At 37.7% G+C, this 15412-nt stretch overlaps 3 protein-coding genes across 3 annotated transcripts; 1 reads left to right on the top strand and 2 right to left on the bottom strand.

Moving 5' to 3' along the window:
- Positions 1–3213: 3213 nt before the first annotated feature.
- LOC149734505 (uncharacterized) lies at positions 3214–5327 on the bottom strand. The gene is made up of 3 exons (XM_089880677.1): positions 5172–5327; positions 4152–4262; positions 3214–3751 (listed from the first exon to the last, which is right to left on the bottom strand). The coding sequence occupies exons 1-3, from the start codon at positions 5230–5232 to the stop codon at positions 3420–3422; spliced, it is 504 nt and encodes a 167-aa protein (XP_089736803.1). The 5' UTR covers positions 5233–5327; the 3' UTR covers positions 3214–3419.
- Positions 5328–9388: 4061 nt separating this feature from the next.
- LOC149734504 (fatty acid-binding protein, liver-like) lies at positions 9389–10911 on the top strand. The gene is made up of 4 exons (XM_089880679.1): positions 9389–9414; positions 9473–9585; positions 10032–10204; positions 10629–10911. The coding sequence occupies exons 2-4, from the start codon at positions 9513–9515 to the stop codon at positions 10767–10769; spliced, it is 387 nt and encodes a 128-aa protein (XP_089736805.1). The 5' UTR covers positions 9389–9414; positions 9473–9512; the 3' UTR covers positions 10770–10911.
- LOC149734503 (lysine-specific demethylase 8-like) lies at positions 10584–14605 on the bottom strand. Its single transcript, XM_089880665.1, has 8 exons — positions 14312–14605; positions 13880–13985; positions 13386–13538; positions 12863–13112; positions 12406–12541; positions 11788–11942; positions 11375–11475; positions 10584–11155 (listed from the first exon to the last, which is right to left on the bottom strand). Exons 1-8 carry the CDS (start codon positions 14475–14477, stop codon positions 10939–10941), a joined length of 1284 nt encoding a protein of 427 aa, XP_089736791.1. The 5' UTR covers positions 14478–14605; the 3' UTR covers positions 10584–10938.
- Positions 14606–15412: the final 807 nt, after the last annotated feature.

Below are 15412 nucleotides of genomic sequence, written 5' to 3'. Positions count from 1 at the left end.
AACTTAAAATAAACTTTTAATCCCAAGTCATACAAGCCGTTTATTCCAGTCACGTTTAATAAGGGAGCTTGTTTACAGTAAACACTTGATTTCCTTAAGCGGGCATCTTGCAGCAGAAGTACGAGGTACAAATTACCCTACTTTTTGCAAGGATTTTTGCAAATCTTGCCGTTTTCTGAACGACGCGTGCCCGAAAACGACCACAAAACAGCAGCTAACCAGAAATCACGAGGCGCTGGCTAAAAGCACCGACTTTTGTTTTTTCTTATAATTTATTCATAAACTTTGACAAGTCGTAACGATATTTTCGTATATTTTGACATATCTTTTCATCTGTTAAATTTATTTGGAATTGCTCCCATTTGTTGGTGGTTGGGTAAGATGAGACACGAGTAAGTGTTATATAAAGACCTGCATGGTACTTGTAACACTCACTCTTGTTTTATCTTACACTGAGAATGGTTAAAGTTAATAACACAAAATATCCCCAATCTTTATAAATATCTACGTCATCATGACGTCACGTAAAACGTGATACACCCGCGTACACGCCTACGCAGTGTTTCGGCCACAATTTGCCGCGTCAGCTAATTAGAAACGCGAACGTTTTTTTTCGCACGAAAAATCTTACAAAATAATTTGTTATTGGACATCTTTATTATTACTAAGGTAATTGGACACCAAAAATTTTCGAAACTTGCATCTAAAATCATTTTCTATTTTTACACCTTGCGGGTCAGGTTAAGACCCATCGTGTGTTGCGTGAACGAGGGACGTTACGTCACTAAAATTAGATCAAACGGTCACCTCTTTAGATTCTAAAAATAAACTTTGATTTCTATACAAACATGACATCTCATGTGTATGTATATATTTAAGATACAATTGTTTCGATTTAAAATCTTTTTTCAGTGATCTCGTTAAAATAAAACGCTGCAAAGAAAACACAAAAATCGTAAAATCGAAATCGTTTTATGCACCAAATTTTACCAAACTTTCCAAACGTTACACTTAATTAATTTAGGGTTTAAACAAGAACCAATACATCTTTTATATCGCATTAATATGATTGATATGCATTGATATGTGAACCGCTATTATACAGCGGGTAAATTTCCATCACCAGCCACCACACGCGTACAAGGTGGTGACGGCCACAAATTTTAAGAAACAGAACACTTGTGTTATAACGACGGTCGCCGCCATGCGAGGATAAATAAGTTACAAACGTGGTAACTCGTAAGCGTGCACGAGGTGTATGAAACAGAACACCCGTGTTATAACGACTGTCGTTGCCCGGCCATGCGAAGATAAATGCGCTACATTCATTCATATATTTACCTTTAGCAATTTGCACGGCAATAACGAAGCGTGACCGCTGATGCCCGCGACAACTTATGGCTTGCAATAATGGCTTCTACACAACTTCTATGTTCCAATATACAAATTAGTTATGAAGTCAATAATGAACCGGACGCCCACACCTGCGGTAGTCGCTAATAGATTTTATCTTCAATTGGCATATACCGCTTCATGAGATTTGGATTTGCTTAAATAAAGTTGGAACTCGAAGCAACCTAAAGCCGTAAACAACAACTAGAATATACACAAGTTAGATGTCTAGAAACCCGAATACTCCAAGTGGTTTTTGTGATTGAAAGATTCGAAGTTGCGTCAAAATAAACGTTATGGTCCATATGGTCTATACCTGTACAATATAGAATGGCACATCCAAATGTAATAAACTAGAAAAGACACAAGTTAAACATTAAATGCAAAGACTTAAAAGACGAATCAACAATATAAGTTTTAGTTGTAAACGTTTATGGTTAAGTATAGATATAGAAAAGTTATATTTAATGTTTAAAGGGCATTTTTAGAACTCGTAAGCAGATTACAACTTTTAACTTCGCAACGTAAATATTTATCTCTTTGAATGCGATTGGATCAATTTAATTAAACAACGAAAGGAAAGGAAATTACCAAGAAAATATAACCCTGCATGCTTGTAAGCATGAACAATATGTAGTTTTATAATTAATACTGGAACAAGCTTAATCCCGGATTTCATCACCTAATCATACACAACACTTGTTTGCAACTCCTAATCTTAATCTTGTAAACCTGCAAATGCATAAGCTGTATCTAGCAAGTGTTAACCATAAACACAACCAAGAACATTCTAAACACACGCTAGCCTGGCCAATGCGAGTTTACAAGTAATCAAAGGAACCAAGACAATGTAAAACTTCCCCCTAATGCTAATTATTGCCCACACGTTGCGCTGCAGTATAATAATGCAATGGTGGCCCCCAACGCACAATATATACGTTGATTACGAGTCGCAGAATTCACTCATGCGTTTCAAGGGAATGACGTCACAATAATTAATCCTTCGTCGCTTTTGTAGCGTCCATTTTATCTTATAGCATATCTATTATTTCACAGCGTGCGCGAATCGCGGTATTCGTTTGTTCGTAAACATTGTCATTTTATGACATTACAGTTTAAGCACAAATTGCAGAACTTTATTTCGGAATCGCGCAAATTACGCGGTTCGTTTATTTTACTTCATTAAAAAACTTGGCGGATTTTTTGATCTATTTTTAAAATTGTTTTGTATCGTTTCCAAATTTCTCGATGAAACAAATTTCCTGCCAGATTTTATCTGTGATGTCACAATATTTTCATTAAAGTAGAAACACTCATTGTTACGTAGGAGAATGGCTTCACGCGAAGTTTCCATCTCGATTCGCGGTCACGATTTTCATGTAACAATCAAAAACAATCGGATTCGACAATATAAATAATGACGTCACAATCCCTGCAACGTCCGGCGCCATCGCCCTCTAGGTTGGAGGTTTTGGGTTCGAAGCCTGATGTTGCTACCATTGTGGGCGTATGTGTTCCTGCGAAAGACACATAACAGCAATTGCTCCAACCCAGTGATCACTAATGGGTTGTCTAAATTGTCAGCCAAACATAAAAACAATCACCCACAAAGTTACATACGTGGTAACTTGTAAGCTGGCACGAGGTGTATGAAACAGAACACCCGTGTTATAACGACTGTCGTTGCCCCGCCATGCGAGGATAAATAAGTTACATACGTGGTAACTTGTAAGCGGGCACGAGGTGTATGAAACAGAAAACCCGTGTTAGAACGACTGTCGTTGCCCCACCATGCGAGGATAAATAAGTTTCAACCATATATAAGTTTTATGAGATGTATTATTCTCCGATTAATACGAAACAAACGACAACAATGAAAAGCACAGTAATGATTACTACGTCATGCCACGTGACTCAATCACGTGACATGACGTGGACAGTGGATACGACCAGCAACAGCGACATTTAACGGCAGATAAATTAAAGGAACAGTGAAAGTAGAATATTTGATTGTCCGTTAGTTGGCCCTAGGCATCATATCGCAGCCATTTCTTAATAAGATACATCGGCCCGTCTGTATCTCGAACCCGCCAGTCATCCTTTGGTCGGTCAAAGTTGCTGTGTTTAGTAACAGACGAGAATTGCCTCCTTAGAGCAGCGGCGAGCCTTGAAACCAGTTCATGGTCGGGTCGCCTTCCCGTCCTGTATGATGTTTTGCGACCGTTATAGCTCCCTCTGGTGTTGAAAGTATCGTCTGACATCATAGCTTCCGGAAGCGCTGAACCGGATCGTCGTGACGTCACAATAGGTTCATTACGTGTGGTTCTAGTTCTGCTGAACATGCGTTTACCGTAGCTACCTGCATGTATGACGTCATGTTAGTTACGTATTGATTTGATGACGTCATTATAATATTTTTAACTCGTAGTGGGGGTAATGTCTTATTGCACACCATACATAGTGGCTTCATACATCTCGTGCCCAAAAGCGAATTCGCAAATAAGAAAATCGATTTATTTCAGAGTTTTAAAAAAATGTTGCAGTTATTAAAACGTGACACATCTTTATAAAGTAATACCAAATTATAATGTTTCCTAAACTTTCTAAAAAGTTCTGAATATTGATCAAATGCCATTATTCAACAATACATAAAACCAATAGTTGTAATCGAAAGATAAAATGCATCGCATTTAAATGTCATTTGACTTTAACCAATTTTTAAATTTAAAGTTCAAGTTTACACATTCGCATGTACTTACCACAAAGTTGCTGAATCATTGAGAATCCCACTCGGCCACCGTTGATCAGTTCGTTGCAAAACTCTTTCCTTGGGTCGACTCTACCCCTGGTGTTCATACTGTGAGTATCGTCTGTAAAAAAAATGAAGAATCATGAAAGATTAATGCGAATTTATTGAGTGTTTCAGGTCACGCACATGGCGCATTGAAACGTCTTGCGTTGGTACTTATACGATCAATTTGATGGCGACGTAAAAATTTAAATTGGCGCCTTGTGGCTGATTTTATATTTTTCTAATCTACGTTATCCGTTTTATAACGACTTTCGGTGTTGCTCCACGCGAGGATAAATAAGTAACATTCATTTACAGTAGTTGGGGTAAGATGGTCCATTTTTTATTTTAGTTTTTCCTCCCCGAAATATATGCCCGTATTCACACGATACCAAAACAGCGTTGTTGATTGTTAAAACACGATCACGAAATATGGGATATTGTGTGCTAACGGTGTCCCATCTTACCCCACAGTATATATATGAGGTCCCATATACACCGACGCACGCAATAAAAACCTGGGATTCAAGCCAGAAGTTTAGCACAAGGTTTAATTTAATTTAATCTGTAACTTTGTTTTGGCAACGTTTCGACTTCGAGCGGAAATTTATTTAGAATTGTCGCGCGACTTTTTTCAGCGGTAATCGCGAATTCATATTTTTCAGAATTTGAACTAACGCCACTATATGTGACGTAACAGAACGCACCTTTATAAAGAATTGTTTTCGATTTTTTTAAGAAAATTCTATATTTTAGCGTCTTCGTTTTAATATATATTCACGTCTATAAAACATATTTATTATTATTTACATAATTTTTTCTTATGTTATTTATTTGCATTTATTCGTTTTCAGATCGTAATGCGATTAACTAATAATAAGTTTTTCGATTTTATTAAAAATATTGTTTCGATTGTGATGTTTTTATCGATTACTCCACCTACAAAGACAACTAATTAATCATAATTTGATATTTGATTAAAACTCACCCGCTAATGTAGTTGATTGATAAGCAAAGATTAAAACCGAAACCAAAAATATATTTTTCATTTTTCTTGTTCGTTGGAGTGTTTAATAAATTATCCTAATCTGTAAAACAAAAGTTTTGTTTAAACTTTAAAATAATTTATTAAATGCTGCTAAATTATGTTTATTTTATGATAAAATAACAAACAGAAATATCTACACCCAGCGTTGTTCAGCGCAGGTCAGCGTAGATATTTCTTTGTTTTTCTTTTTGCACCGAGTCGAGCTACACTGCACTGCAATAAACGCCACTAAAGAACAAATTAAAAATATCTACACCCAGCGCAGATATTTAGAATTTTTCTTTGGAACTAAATTCCAAGCAACGACTTGGTACAAACGCCGCCAAATTTCATCAAATCTTAATTTCATTTTAATCGAATTTTTCGGTTAATCTCAAACTTGATAAAATTAGCAGAACAAATTACAATCAACAGAAAATAATTAGATTAAGCAATTAACGCGAAACCTCACTTCAAATTTGATCCTTTACACAAAAACTCACTTTCAGAAATTTAAGAAAAAAAAATTAAACATTTTAACAAAGCAATTTTAGACATAAAACTTTGCAAAATTTTAATTTGCAAAAATTTAGTAAACTCGTATTCGAATTCAGTATTATAATTCCACAACCGTTTATAGCTTGCCACCGACTATACGAACTTGTGACCAACAATTCAACGCACAGTCTTATATACCCGAGTTTCAAAGCGACATTTTTTTCTTTTTTGACGTTTTTTTGTCGAGTGATGCTTCGGCCTAACTAATGCATGACGTCAACCCCCTTTTTCACTTTCTTTAAATAGAAACGCTATAATTAGGGGCATCCCCATGCAAGAGAATTCACCAAAATAAACAAATTTTAATCGATTTTTGCGGCAGCAGCGAATTCGATAAAAATATGGTTTATAGTTTCAAGAAATCTTTTGCGGCGACGCATTAACGCTTTCCTTCACCGCAGCTTTGATTCGCTGTCATGTTAATATTACTACACCCTTTTAATTTTACCGCAAGCACAATTAACTGGGGGAACTGCAACACTGGTCGACGAATAATCACCATTAATGCGTTCTCCTGGTCACCGCAGGTCATTAAAAATTTACATAATATGATGCGACAATGACGGTTTGTTTTGTTATTACTGCTTAATATCGACCGTTGTGACGTCATAATAGTGGTTGTTTAATAACAAACAACAATCACTATGGACATTTATGACGAAACAAACTATGACAATTGTTTGGCTTTTCTAGTAAACATGAAACAATATGAAGACATAATAGTGATTGTGACATCACTTTGTTGTTTCGTGGTTTACGTCAAGTTCAAATTTAGACACGAACGCGATCGACGCGATTTACGCGACTAATTACCGGTTTATCTTCCCGCGGAGCCCGGTGTTCCGTTTCAACCAAAATTCGACAACTTTTTCTAGAATCGGCTTCGCGATTATGACGTTTCAATCGCGCCGATCGCGGATTTTCTTCAACGTCTATCAAATTTCGATTAATTTTTCCTAATCCTTCGTTTTGCGGAAACACGGAATAAATATTCCGCCCAAACATTAAGGCGCTGTTATGTACCACGTGACTTAATCGTGACGTGCCACTCCCCGAAAAAATCCTTCGCACGGATGTTATTTCTATGTTATAGGTTTCGATTAATTCAAATTTAGCAAACTCACGCAGTAAATCGCCTCCTGTGGTTAGGACACGTCATCAGTAACCATAGTAACCACTTCCCGCCATTTCATTCGTTGATGTTCTCACGTTGTGAGGTTTGGCGGGAAATTAGTTTCTAAGGTGATGAGCTGTCATTATGCGGTCATAATCACTTTGTGGTGACGTATGAATCGAATTGTGACAAAACAATGATATCTTTTACTATGCATTATAATGTAATAATATTTATCTCTTCGAATACGATAGCGAAGATCAAATTATTAAAACAACGAAAAGAAGGAAATCAAACGAAAGTCGTTGAAACACGCTGATGAAGCGTCGATAAAAGCGTGTCCTGCTAAACCCACAGTTTGAATTGTGGCAAAACAATGATAAATCTATTACTGTGTATAATCGCACGATAATTAACACTGTGACGTCATATAAGGTGCTCTGTTGTTCAGGACCTGTCACAAACGTTGATTGTTACGTCAAAATGACTTTGTATATTCGCCCGGAAATGAGTTTTACCAATTGTTTATTATGACATCACAAACCACTAATTCTCGTGTCGTCTCGTTCCCTTCAAACGGATTTCGATTTTCAATATATCGTCACGAATTATATATTATTTTCATCGTCGGAATGCCCGCCAACAAAATAAAAACTTTATTTTTTCGGTAGCGAAAAATAAAAAATATCTAGGGGACAAGATATAGCGACAAAACGACAGTCGTTTAAAAACATATTTATATTTAACTGAAAGAAAGAAGAGTGGTTGTTACACCTAATATTGTTTCTCTATTTTGTCGAAAATATTAAAACGTAATAAATATTCATAATATGTTTATTGCGTCACACATGATATGATTGTTACGTCACTGGGGTCATTGTTTCAATAAATATTCGATTGTCCCAATTATTCTGGAATCCCCAAATGAATTCACCCACAAAGTTACATACATGGTAACTTGTAAGCAGGCACAAGGTGTATGAAACAGAACACCCAAGTTATAACGACTGTCGTTGCCCCGTCATGTGAGGATAAATAAGTTTTTTTTTTATCTATTAAACACCCATATACAAGTTATATTTATTCATTTATTGCCAACAATTGACCAAAACGTCAAAGTTGAATTGTAACGCACGTCACGTCTGTGACGTCATAATCGAAACCGCGAGTACGTCCCGAGTTAACTACTTTACGGTTCACTGCGCAGAGCCCGACGTTCTATTATTACGTAGCTTCTACTTATTTGTCTAATGCAATATCGAACAATGGACATTATTACGTACAATGGTCGATTGTTCGAAACAATATATGTCACAACGCTTGTGACGTAACAATTGCTGTGTTGTACGACAATAGAGAAACGAAACGCGATTATTAATATACCCTTGTGTTATAATGTAATTACTTTTAAACTTGGCTTGTGACGTAACAATACCCGTGGCGTGTTTTGTAGAATCGTTTACTTTGTGACGTCACAACTGTTTGCGCGTCGTTCAGGGTCACGTGAGCTCTTTAGCGACTTGTAGCGGGCGGTATATTCCCAACAGATAATTACCGATGGTTTAAAAACGTCGGGGAATGAATGACTTTATTTTTGTATCTTTATTCACGGCAGGGTCAATATACAAATACAGCATATTAAAAGGACAAGAAGAACTGAACTCATTTGGTGAAGGCCGTCACAATCTACAAACAATTTGTAATAAACCGTTTAATTAAAGTTTTAATGAATTTAAGCAATTAGACTTTTACTTAAGTAGTTTTTACATAGCATGTTTACCGACTGTCGTTTTGCTGCAAAATCCCTTCTCTTCGTTGTTTTGGTTAATTTGATTTTCGCTATCGTGTTCAAAAAGCAGAATCAGAAGTAATGTAAAGTGTGATTGCTATAAGTATAGCTACCCGCATGGTGGCGACAAAGAGCAAGTAACTTACCTGTAACTTTCCATAAATCCATGTTTATGACGTAATAAACCCTCTTATCCTGTAACAAGGTGTTAACACGGGTTAACGACCCCCAGGTTGGGCGCGACATCTTGTAATACGATTGTGACATCACTAGAACTATCTATGATATCCCATTCCAACAGTAAAAAGAATTCTAGAATTCAAAAAAATAAACTTATTCTATGACGTAACGAAGCTTATTGTGACATCATAAGCTTTGTTTTACCGAAATTCGAGTTTATGTTTTTATCGCGTGATTATGACGCAATAAAACGGTCGTTATGCTGTAATAATCACGAAGTTCAATCAAAATGTAGAATCAAAGTTACGTTGAACCTTATCGTTCAAACAAAGCGGTTTATGACGTAACAACATCATAGTTATAGTCATTGTACATATATTTTCAGTGACTTGCAGAATATATTAGTTGCTAAATCAGCTTACAGTTACTTCACTTCACTTGTCACGTAACAGACAAGATTATGAGCATAGGGCAAACATGTTGTATCCGTTTCAAGAAAAAAAGAAAAAGGCAAAGTTGTTTATAAGTCACAATGCCCACTGTGACATCATTCCATTCACCTGGTACGTCATAATTGTTTGTATTCTGAAACTTTTGAATAATATTCTGTTTTATATGCAGGTGTTTTGTCATAAAGTTGATTATTACATCATAATCCAACATGGTTGACGCATTCTTGGGAACTTTTGTTGTTGAAACGCGAAACAACTTCGATGGGTTCATGAAAGGCGTTGGTGAGCTGTCTCGAAAGAATGAATAAATTAATGTAACTTATTTATCCTCGCATGGCGGGCAACGACAGTCGTTATAACACCGATGTTCTGTTTCATACACCTCGTGCCCGCTTACAAGTTACCATGTATGTTACGTTGTGGGTGAACGGCTGACAGTTTAGACGACCCATTATTGACCACTGGGTTGGAGCAATTGCCGTTAAGTGTCAAGGACACATACGCCCACAATGGTAGCAGCATCAAGCCTTGATTGGTTACAAGGTGGAGCACGAGGTGTATTGTATCGTGCCAATATCTACTAAACTTTAACCCCCTAATAGCCATTGGTGTACCTACATGGTATCACCTTGGGTGTTGGGGAATGGGGTCTACTTGGTAGCACCCGGGTGTTTGGGTAAAACCTATACATTTGATCTTTATTAACCCCTTGACCCCTAATAACCCAGGTGTACCGGACGAGTACATTGAGATCGCACGAAAGGTTTTCCCAACGACCGAGATCACGAAGGACGGCGACAGTTTCACCGTTAAAAGGATTCGACCCCAAAAGACGACGAGCAATACGTTCAAGTTGGGAGAGGAAACCGAAGTGGAGACGATCAAAGGCGACAAAGTCAAGGTAGGTGATGCTTCGTGGAAAGCTTACTTAATACACAGTAGGGTGGGGGAAGATGGGACACCTTTTCGCTCTTTTTTTTTGTCCCATTTGGTAGTAAACAAAAAACATTCAAGGAATTTTAAAACCGTATCCTCACGACCCCCATAGACCGTTGTTAATTGCTTAAAACACGATCAGAATATTTGGATATTATGTGCTAAAGGTGTCCCACCTTCTCCCGTAGTATTCTATTTTATGTACTGAGTAGGCCATGGGTGTAAGTTCATTCTATATGTGGGGCCTTCAGTGGGGCCTTCAGTGGGGTACACTTGAGACCTTGGATGTATAGGTCAGAGTCGGCCCATCACCCTATATTAGAATGCTGTGTTTTTACGAAGCATTTTAGTTAAGACATAATTTGCTTTAATTTGAATTTGATTGACAGGTAACAATCAACATGGTTGGATCACAAATGGTGACAAAGGGTGAGAATTATTGCGTCACAACCGAAATGGATGGCGGGAAATTGAAGGAAACAATCACACTAAAGGGTCACACTTTGACAAGATGGTCCAAACGCGCATAAATCAGCCATGTTTGCTCTTAAATTCACATATTTGGTCCCAATGTTGTAACTCAACTAACTACCCGAAATATTGTGGTATCAATTCGTGACGTAATCATGCTGTAATATAAATTCGCCTTTAATAAATCTGATATCTATGCTACTATATGCTATTTCCATGTCTACGGGTTCAAAGTTCATCCTTGAGCAATTCCTCCACCTCGTCCGCTTGAGGGCGTATGTAGTTGTTGACAACTCTGGTTAAAAGGTTGCTAGGCAACCGCTGGATGTCACGTACCGTCAAATAATTCTTTTTCTTTAAATCAAGCTGTCGGAACGCAGCGTGTGGAGTTTGTTCTTTACGTCGAGATTCGTCGTTTCGAGCTTTCTCGAAATAATGAAAGAACCTAGAAAACAGGAGAAAATGAATAAATGTAATTTGTTTATCCTCGCATGGCAGGGCAACGACAGTCGTTATAACACGGGTGTTCTGTTTTATACACCTCGTGCTCGCTTACAAGTTACCACGTATGTAACTTTGTGGGTGACTCCAGAAACACGATTGTTCCACTTCGCAGCGGTAACTTGTTCTAGAACATTAAACAATGATTAGTTTATGACGTCACCTCTCACGTGGTAACTTGGGGTCGTCACGCATGAGCGCCAACAGATGATGACGTAATGTTTCTGGATCGTCATAATTGTCTGTGTTTATCAACCGCTGCCCCTGAAACGATATTATGACGTCACAAACAATTTATAGTGTGTCTGGTTTATGAAACGTTAATTAATCGGAAAAAAATGTCATTTTTTGAACTTTATTGGACGGCATTGTGTTTGTATGTCCTTGAACAAAACACTAGACGGCAAACCTTGACGTTGTCTCTCAGTATTGCAGACAACACATATGTTTATAAGGTTCACAAAACAAAATTACCAGAAGATCACATTTACATTCATATTACACCTGTTAGCTACAACATAAGCATTATAATAACCAGGACTCTTAACAGTATGTATAAACCATACTAATACTAACATCGTACAGTTTCCAGATAAACGAAAGTTCGCTGAGAGCCACTGGTTCGCTCATGTTTGTAACAGCGCACCCAGTGTCGTTAAACGCACGTGTAGGCGTCCACAAGATCGAGGTAGAGAGACTTCGACCGTATGACCGTACTTGATGTAAATGGCCTGCCGACATTTAAGGAGTTACGAATCAGATTTTACCCTGCTGTTAGGTGTCTATACAAACAAGCAGAGCCAAAGTATATTGCATTCACCACATTAATCAATGAGGTTCCCTATGTTTGACAACTATGAGTGTAACTGTATTTTAACAATGTCACCCCAGATTTTATTAAAAGACAAAGCACCATTTGCCTTTATGTTCTTAACCTGACAGTAGGTATAAGTATAGGTATAATAGGGTGGGGGGAATAGAAAACATTTTCATTCCATTTTCTCGTCCCATTTGGTAGTAAACAAAGAAAATTCAAAGAATTATAAAACCATATTCTCACGACTCCCATAGACCGTTGTTATTTGTTTAAAACACGATCAGGATATTTGGATATTGTGTGCTAAATGTGTCCCGTCTTCCCCACCCTACTATAAATACACACCCCTGCCACACCCCACTACACCCCCTACCCACCAGCCGGTAGATATATACAGTCTCCTGGCCATAACGTTGACCATTTCCATGCCGTCTTCCCCACCTTAGGATGATCGTATACGTTCACCATCTCAGCGTCGATCGTGGAATACCCGTTGCCAATCTCTTTGTTTTCCTGGTGGTAAATATGAGGTCAATGTAACTTATTTATCCTCGCATTGCGGGGCAACGACAGTCGTTATAACACGGGTGTTCTGTTTCATACACCTCGTGCTTGCTTACAAGTTACCACGTATGTAACTTTGTGGGTGATTGTTTTTTCTATATGGCTGATAATTTGGACAACCCATTAGTGACCACTGGGTTGGAGCAATTGCTGTTAAGTGTCTTGTCTAAAAATACACACGCCAATACAACCGTAACAGCGCCAAGCCCTGAACACATAACCATAACGTCACTCAACCTATGACGTCACATACCCTATGACGTCACCCACCTTCATTTCAAATCTATCTTTAAACTTGGGGTGAACCATAATAAAGTCCTTCCTCCCGGCTATCAAGCAATGAATATTATGATCTTGATCGTAATGAATCGGGGAGCTCGTTCCTCCGCTGCTCATCCACATCTCAGCTTCTTGGAGGAAATCACGGAAAGTTCCGCAAAGTAAACTCTTGATGGCGGGCACCTCTGTGGTCATGGGTGGGGGGATGGGACTCACTAGATACCAATCCTCTAAGTTGTATCTGGGTGGAGGGGGTAAGATGGTACATATGTATTGTGGGATTGGGGTAAGATGGTTTATATTTTGATTCTATTTTATCGTTTCATTTTGTAGTAAACATGGAATATTTACAGAATAATATAAACACCTAGGAAAAATGGGATATTACGTGATAACTTTAACCATCTTACCCCACAGTGCTATACCTTGTGAAACACATTCCTACCAGTCTGTTTTTTAAATATGGGCAACTTGTCACTTATGACGTGTGCAGGATATGACGTCAAAATTTTACCTCAGTAGAAACTTTTTCAACGTCATCATGTGAGGTTCTTCTATTTTGCCAGGTTTCTTCTTTGTTACCTCTATTATGACGTCACCATACGTATTCTTTAAGTACTTGTCGTTCCATTTAACGAAACAATCAGATGATTGGTTGATGGCTTGTCTGGGTGTGTGACGTAATATTTAATAGAAAATACTTTGCAATTAGAAGAATAGTTTGCGTGTATTGAACAAGAACAACCAGCGTTGTTCAGCCATGGTGCATATAGTGGGAAGGGAAGATGGGACACCTTTAGTACATACATTTCCAAATATCCTGATCGTGTTTTAAACAATTAACAACGATCTATGGGAGTTGTGGGGATACGGTTTTATAATTCTTTGAATGTTCTTTGTTTACTACCAAATGTGACGAGAATATAGAATGAAAAGGTGTCCCATCTTCCCCCACCCTACTACATTACTTTTACTTTTAATTAAACAACCGCATTACAGCCAACCCACCTCATAACCAGCGGTTTCTTGTCTCTCACGTGACTTTCCCAGAAAGTTTTCGGTTCAGGGGCTTCGGTTATTTCAGGGACTTTCCCTTCCGGTGGTCTTTGCCAACCTAACAGAAGATTAAAAATAAAAACGTGCTCGATAAGGAAATCCATGAACGTAAACTCTAAGCCAGAAAAGAATCACCAACAAAGTTGCATATATGATAACTTGTAAGCTGGTACAAGGTGTATGAAACAGAACATCTGTGTTATAACGACTGTTGTTGCCCCGCCATGCGAGGATAAATAAGTTACATACGTGGTAACTTGTAAGCGGGCATAAGGTGTTTTATAACGACCAACGTTTTGCTGTTACCCTATCTCTCCGTTGTTTTAGTTAATTTGATCTTCGCTACTATATTCCAAGGGATAAATAAAATGGATGTTATATTACCTAGTGGTCTTAGATGTCCATCGGGCACCCCAGATGTGGATCTCCTTATCTTCGGCGGGAAAACAAAATCCGTTGACGTGTCTTTCGGGAATAAGATGTCACAATGAACCGATGACGTCATCAGGAACGCAATCAACCGGAACAACATGGATTCGAGAAAAATCATCTTGGTTAAAACTGATTCTAAGGAAATATAAAGTTAATTTAAACCATCCTCTGTGTGATATCCTGTTTCAATGACGGTCGTTTCTCTACCATTATTCCTTTGCTTTTATATCATAGAAACAGCGAAAATAGAACTATTTAAAACAACATGGGATATGGAATTAGCAGCAAACGACAGTCGTTAAAACATGCTATGGCTAAAAACTACTGAATGAAAGCGTGACAGTTAAACCTTAAAAAAAAACACTAAATGAAACGGAAAATATATAAAAAATATCTTCTCAGTCAATAAAACTTAAACTAAATTCTAAAATCTATCCAACAATCAAGCTTTTAATAATCGATGTTTGTGTCGTCACAAACGTCCTTTATTACGCGACGTTTATCTCAATGGGTTTTATAAAGCATTTTATTACGTCACAAGTGTTAGAAAAACGCGAAATATCGCGCGGTTATTATGTTTTGGAACAAGAGAGAACGCGACGCTTATTCAAACAATTGTGACGTGAAGATCCGGGTTATGTCGTCACAGTTGGAATTGTCCCGCTGTGTGACGTGTCCTTTCAACCCCGATTTTAATTAAATATTATTTCTATGTCAACCCAATATTTTTGGCTGTCCTACTTTTAATAATGACGTCATATTGTTACTACGTCATCACTGAGACGAACCATTGAGGACAATAACTAAAATACAGATTATAAATACGCAGTCATTCCCGTTTATAAACAATGAAATCGCTCTGTTACGCTTTAGGAGTTAATGCGACTTGATTGGCATAACGTTTGGACGTGCGTCTTAGAGAACTACGTTGTCCCTGAAGCGTTAACATAGCGATTTCAAAGTAAATGCCGTGTTGTGAAAAAAATATGCAAAGAAAATAAAATACATTTAATAAATTAACGTTTCACGCCGGTGTCTGGCTTAAACACAATG

This window comes from Ciona robusta, chromosome 7 (assembly GCF_009617815.1).
Source record: "Ciona robusta chromosome 7, ASM961781v2".
In the NCBI taxonomy this organism is placed as follows: Eukaryota; Metazoa; Chordata; class Ascidiacea; order Phlebobranchia; family Cionidae; genus Ciona; species Ciona robusta.
This window is presented reverse-complemented; position numbering and strand designations above follow the sequence as displayed.

What these genes read in the sequence shown, in the direction of transcription:
- LOC149734504 (XM_089880679.1), top strand. Translation starts at nt 9,513, where the DNA reads ATGGTTGACGCATTCTTGGGAACTTTTGTTGTTGAAACGCGAAACAAC. An exon ending in TGGGTTCATGAAAGGCGTTG is followed by an intron (nt 9,586 to 10,031) that starts GTGAGCTGTCTC and finishes CTAATAACCCAG; the next exon opens with GTGTACCGGACGAGTACATT. An exon ending in TCAAAGGCGACAAAGTCAAG is followed by an intron (nt 10,205 to 10,628) that starts GTAGGTGATGCT and finishes TTTGATTGACAG; the next exon opens with GTAACAATCAACATGGTTGG.
- LOC149734505 (XM_089880677.1), bottom strand. Translation starts at nt 5,232, where the DNA reads ATGAAAAATATATTTTTGGTTTCGGTTTTAATCTTTGCTTATCAATCA. An exon ending in TCAATCAACTACATTAGCGG is followed by an intron (nt 4,263 to 5,171) that starts GTGAGTTTTAAT and finishes TTTTTTTTACAG; the next exon opens with ACGATACTCACAGTATGAAC. An exon ending in AATGATTCAGCAACTTTGTG is followed by an intron (nt 3,752 to 4,151) that starts GTAAGTACATGC and finishes TCATACATGCAG; the next exon opens with GTAGCTACGGTAAACGCATG.
- LOC149734503 (XM_089880665.1), bottom strand. Translation starts at nt 14,477, where the DNA reads ATGATTTTTCTCGAATCCATGTTGTTCCGGTTGATTGCGTTCCTGATG. An exon ending in AAGATAGATTTGAAATGAAG is followed by an intron (nt 12,542 to 12,862) that starts GTGGGTGACGTC and finishes ATTTACCACCAG; the next exon opens with GAAAACAAAGAGATTGGCAA. An exon ending in CCCAAGTTACCACGTGAGAG is followed by an intron (nt 11,156 to 11,374) that starts GTGACGTCATAA and finishes CCTGTTTTCTAG; the next exon opens with GTTCTTTCATTATTTCGAGA.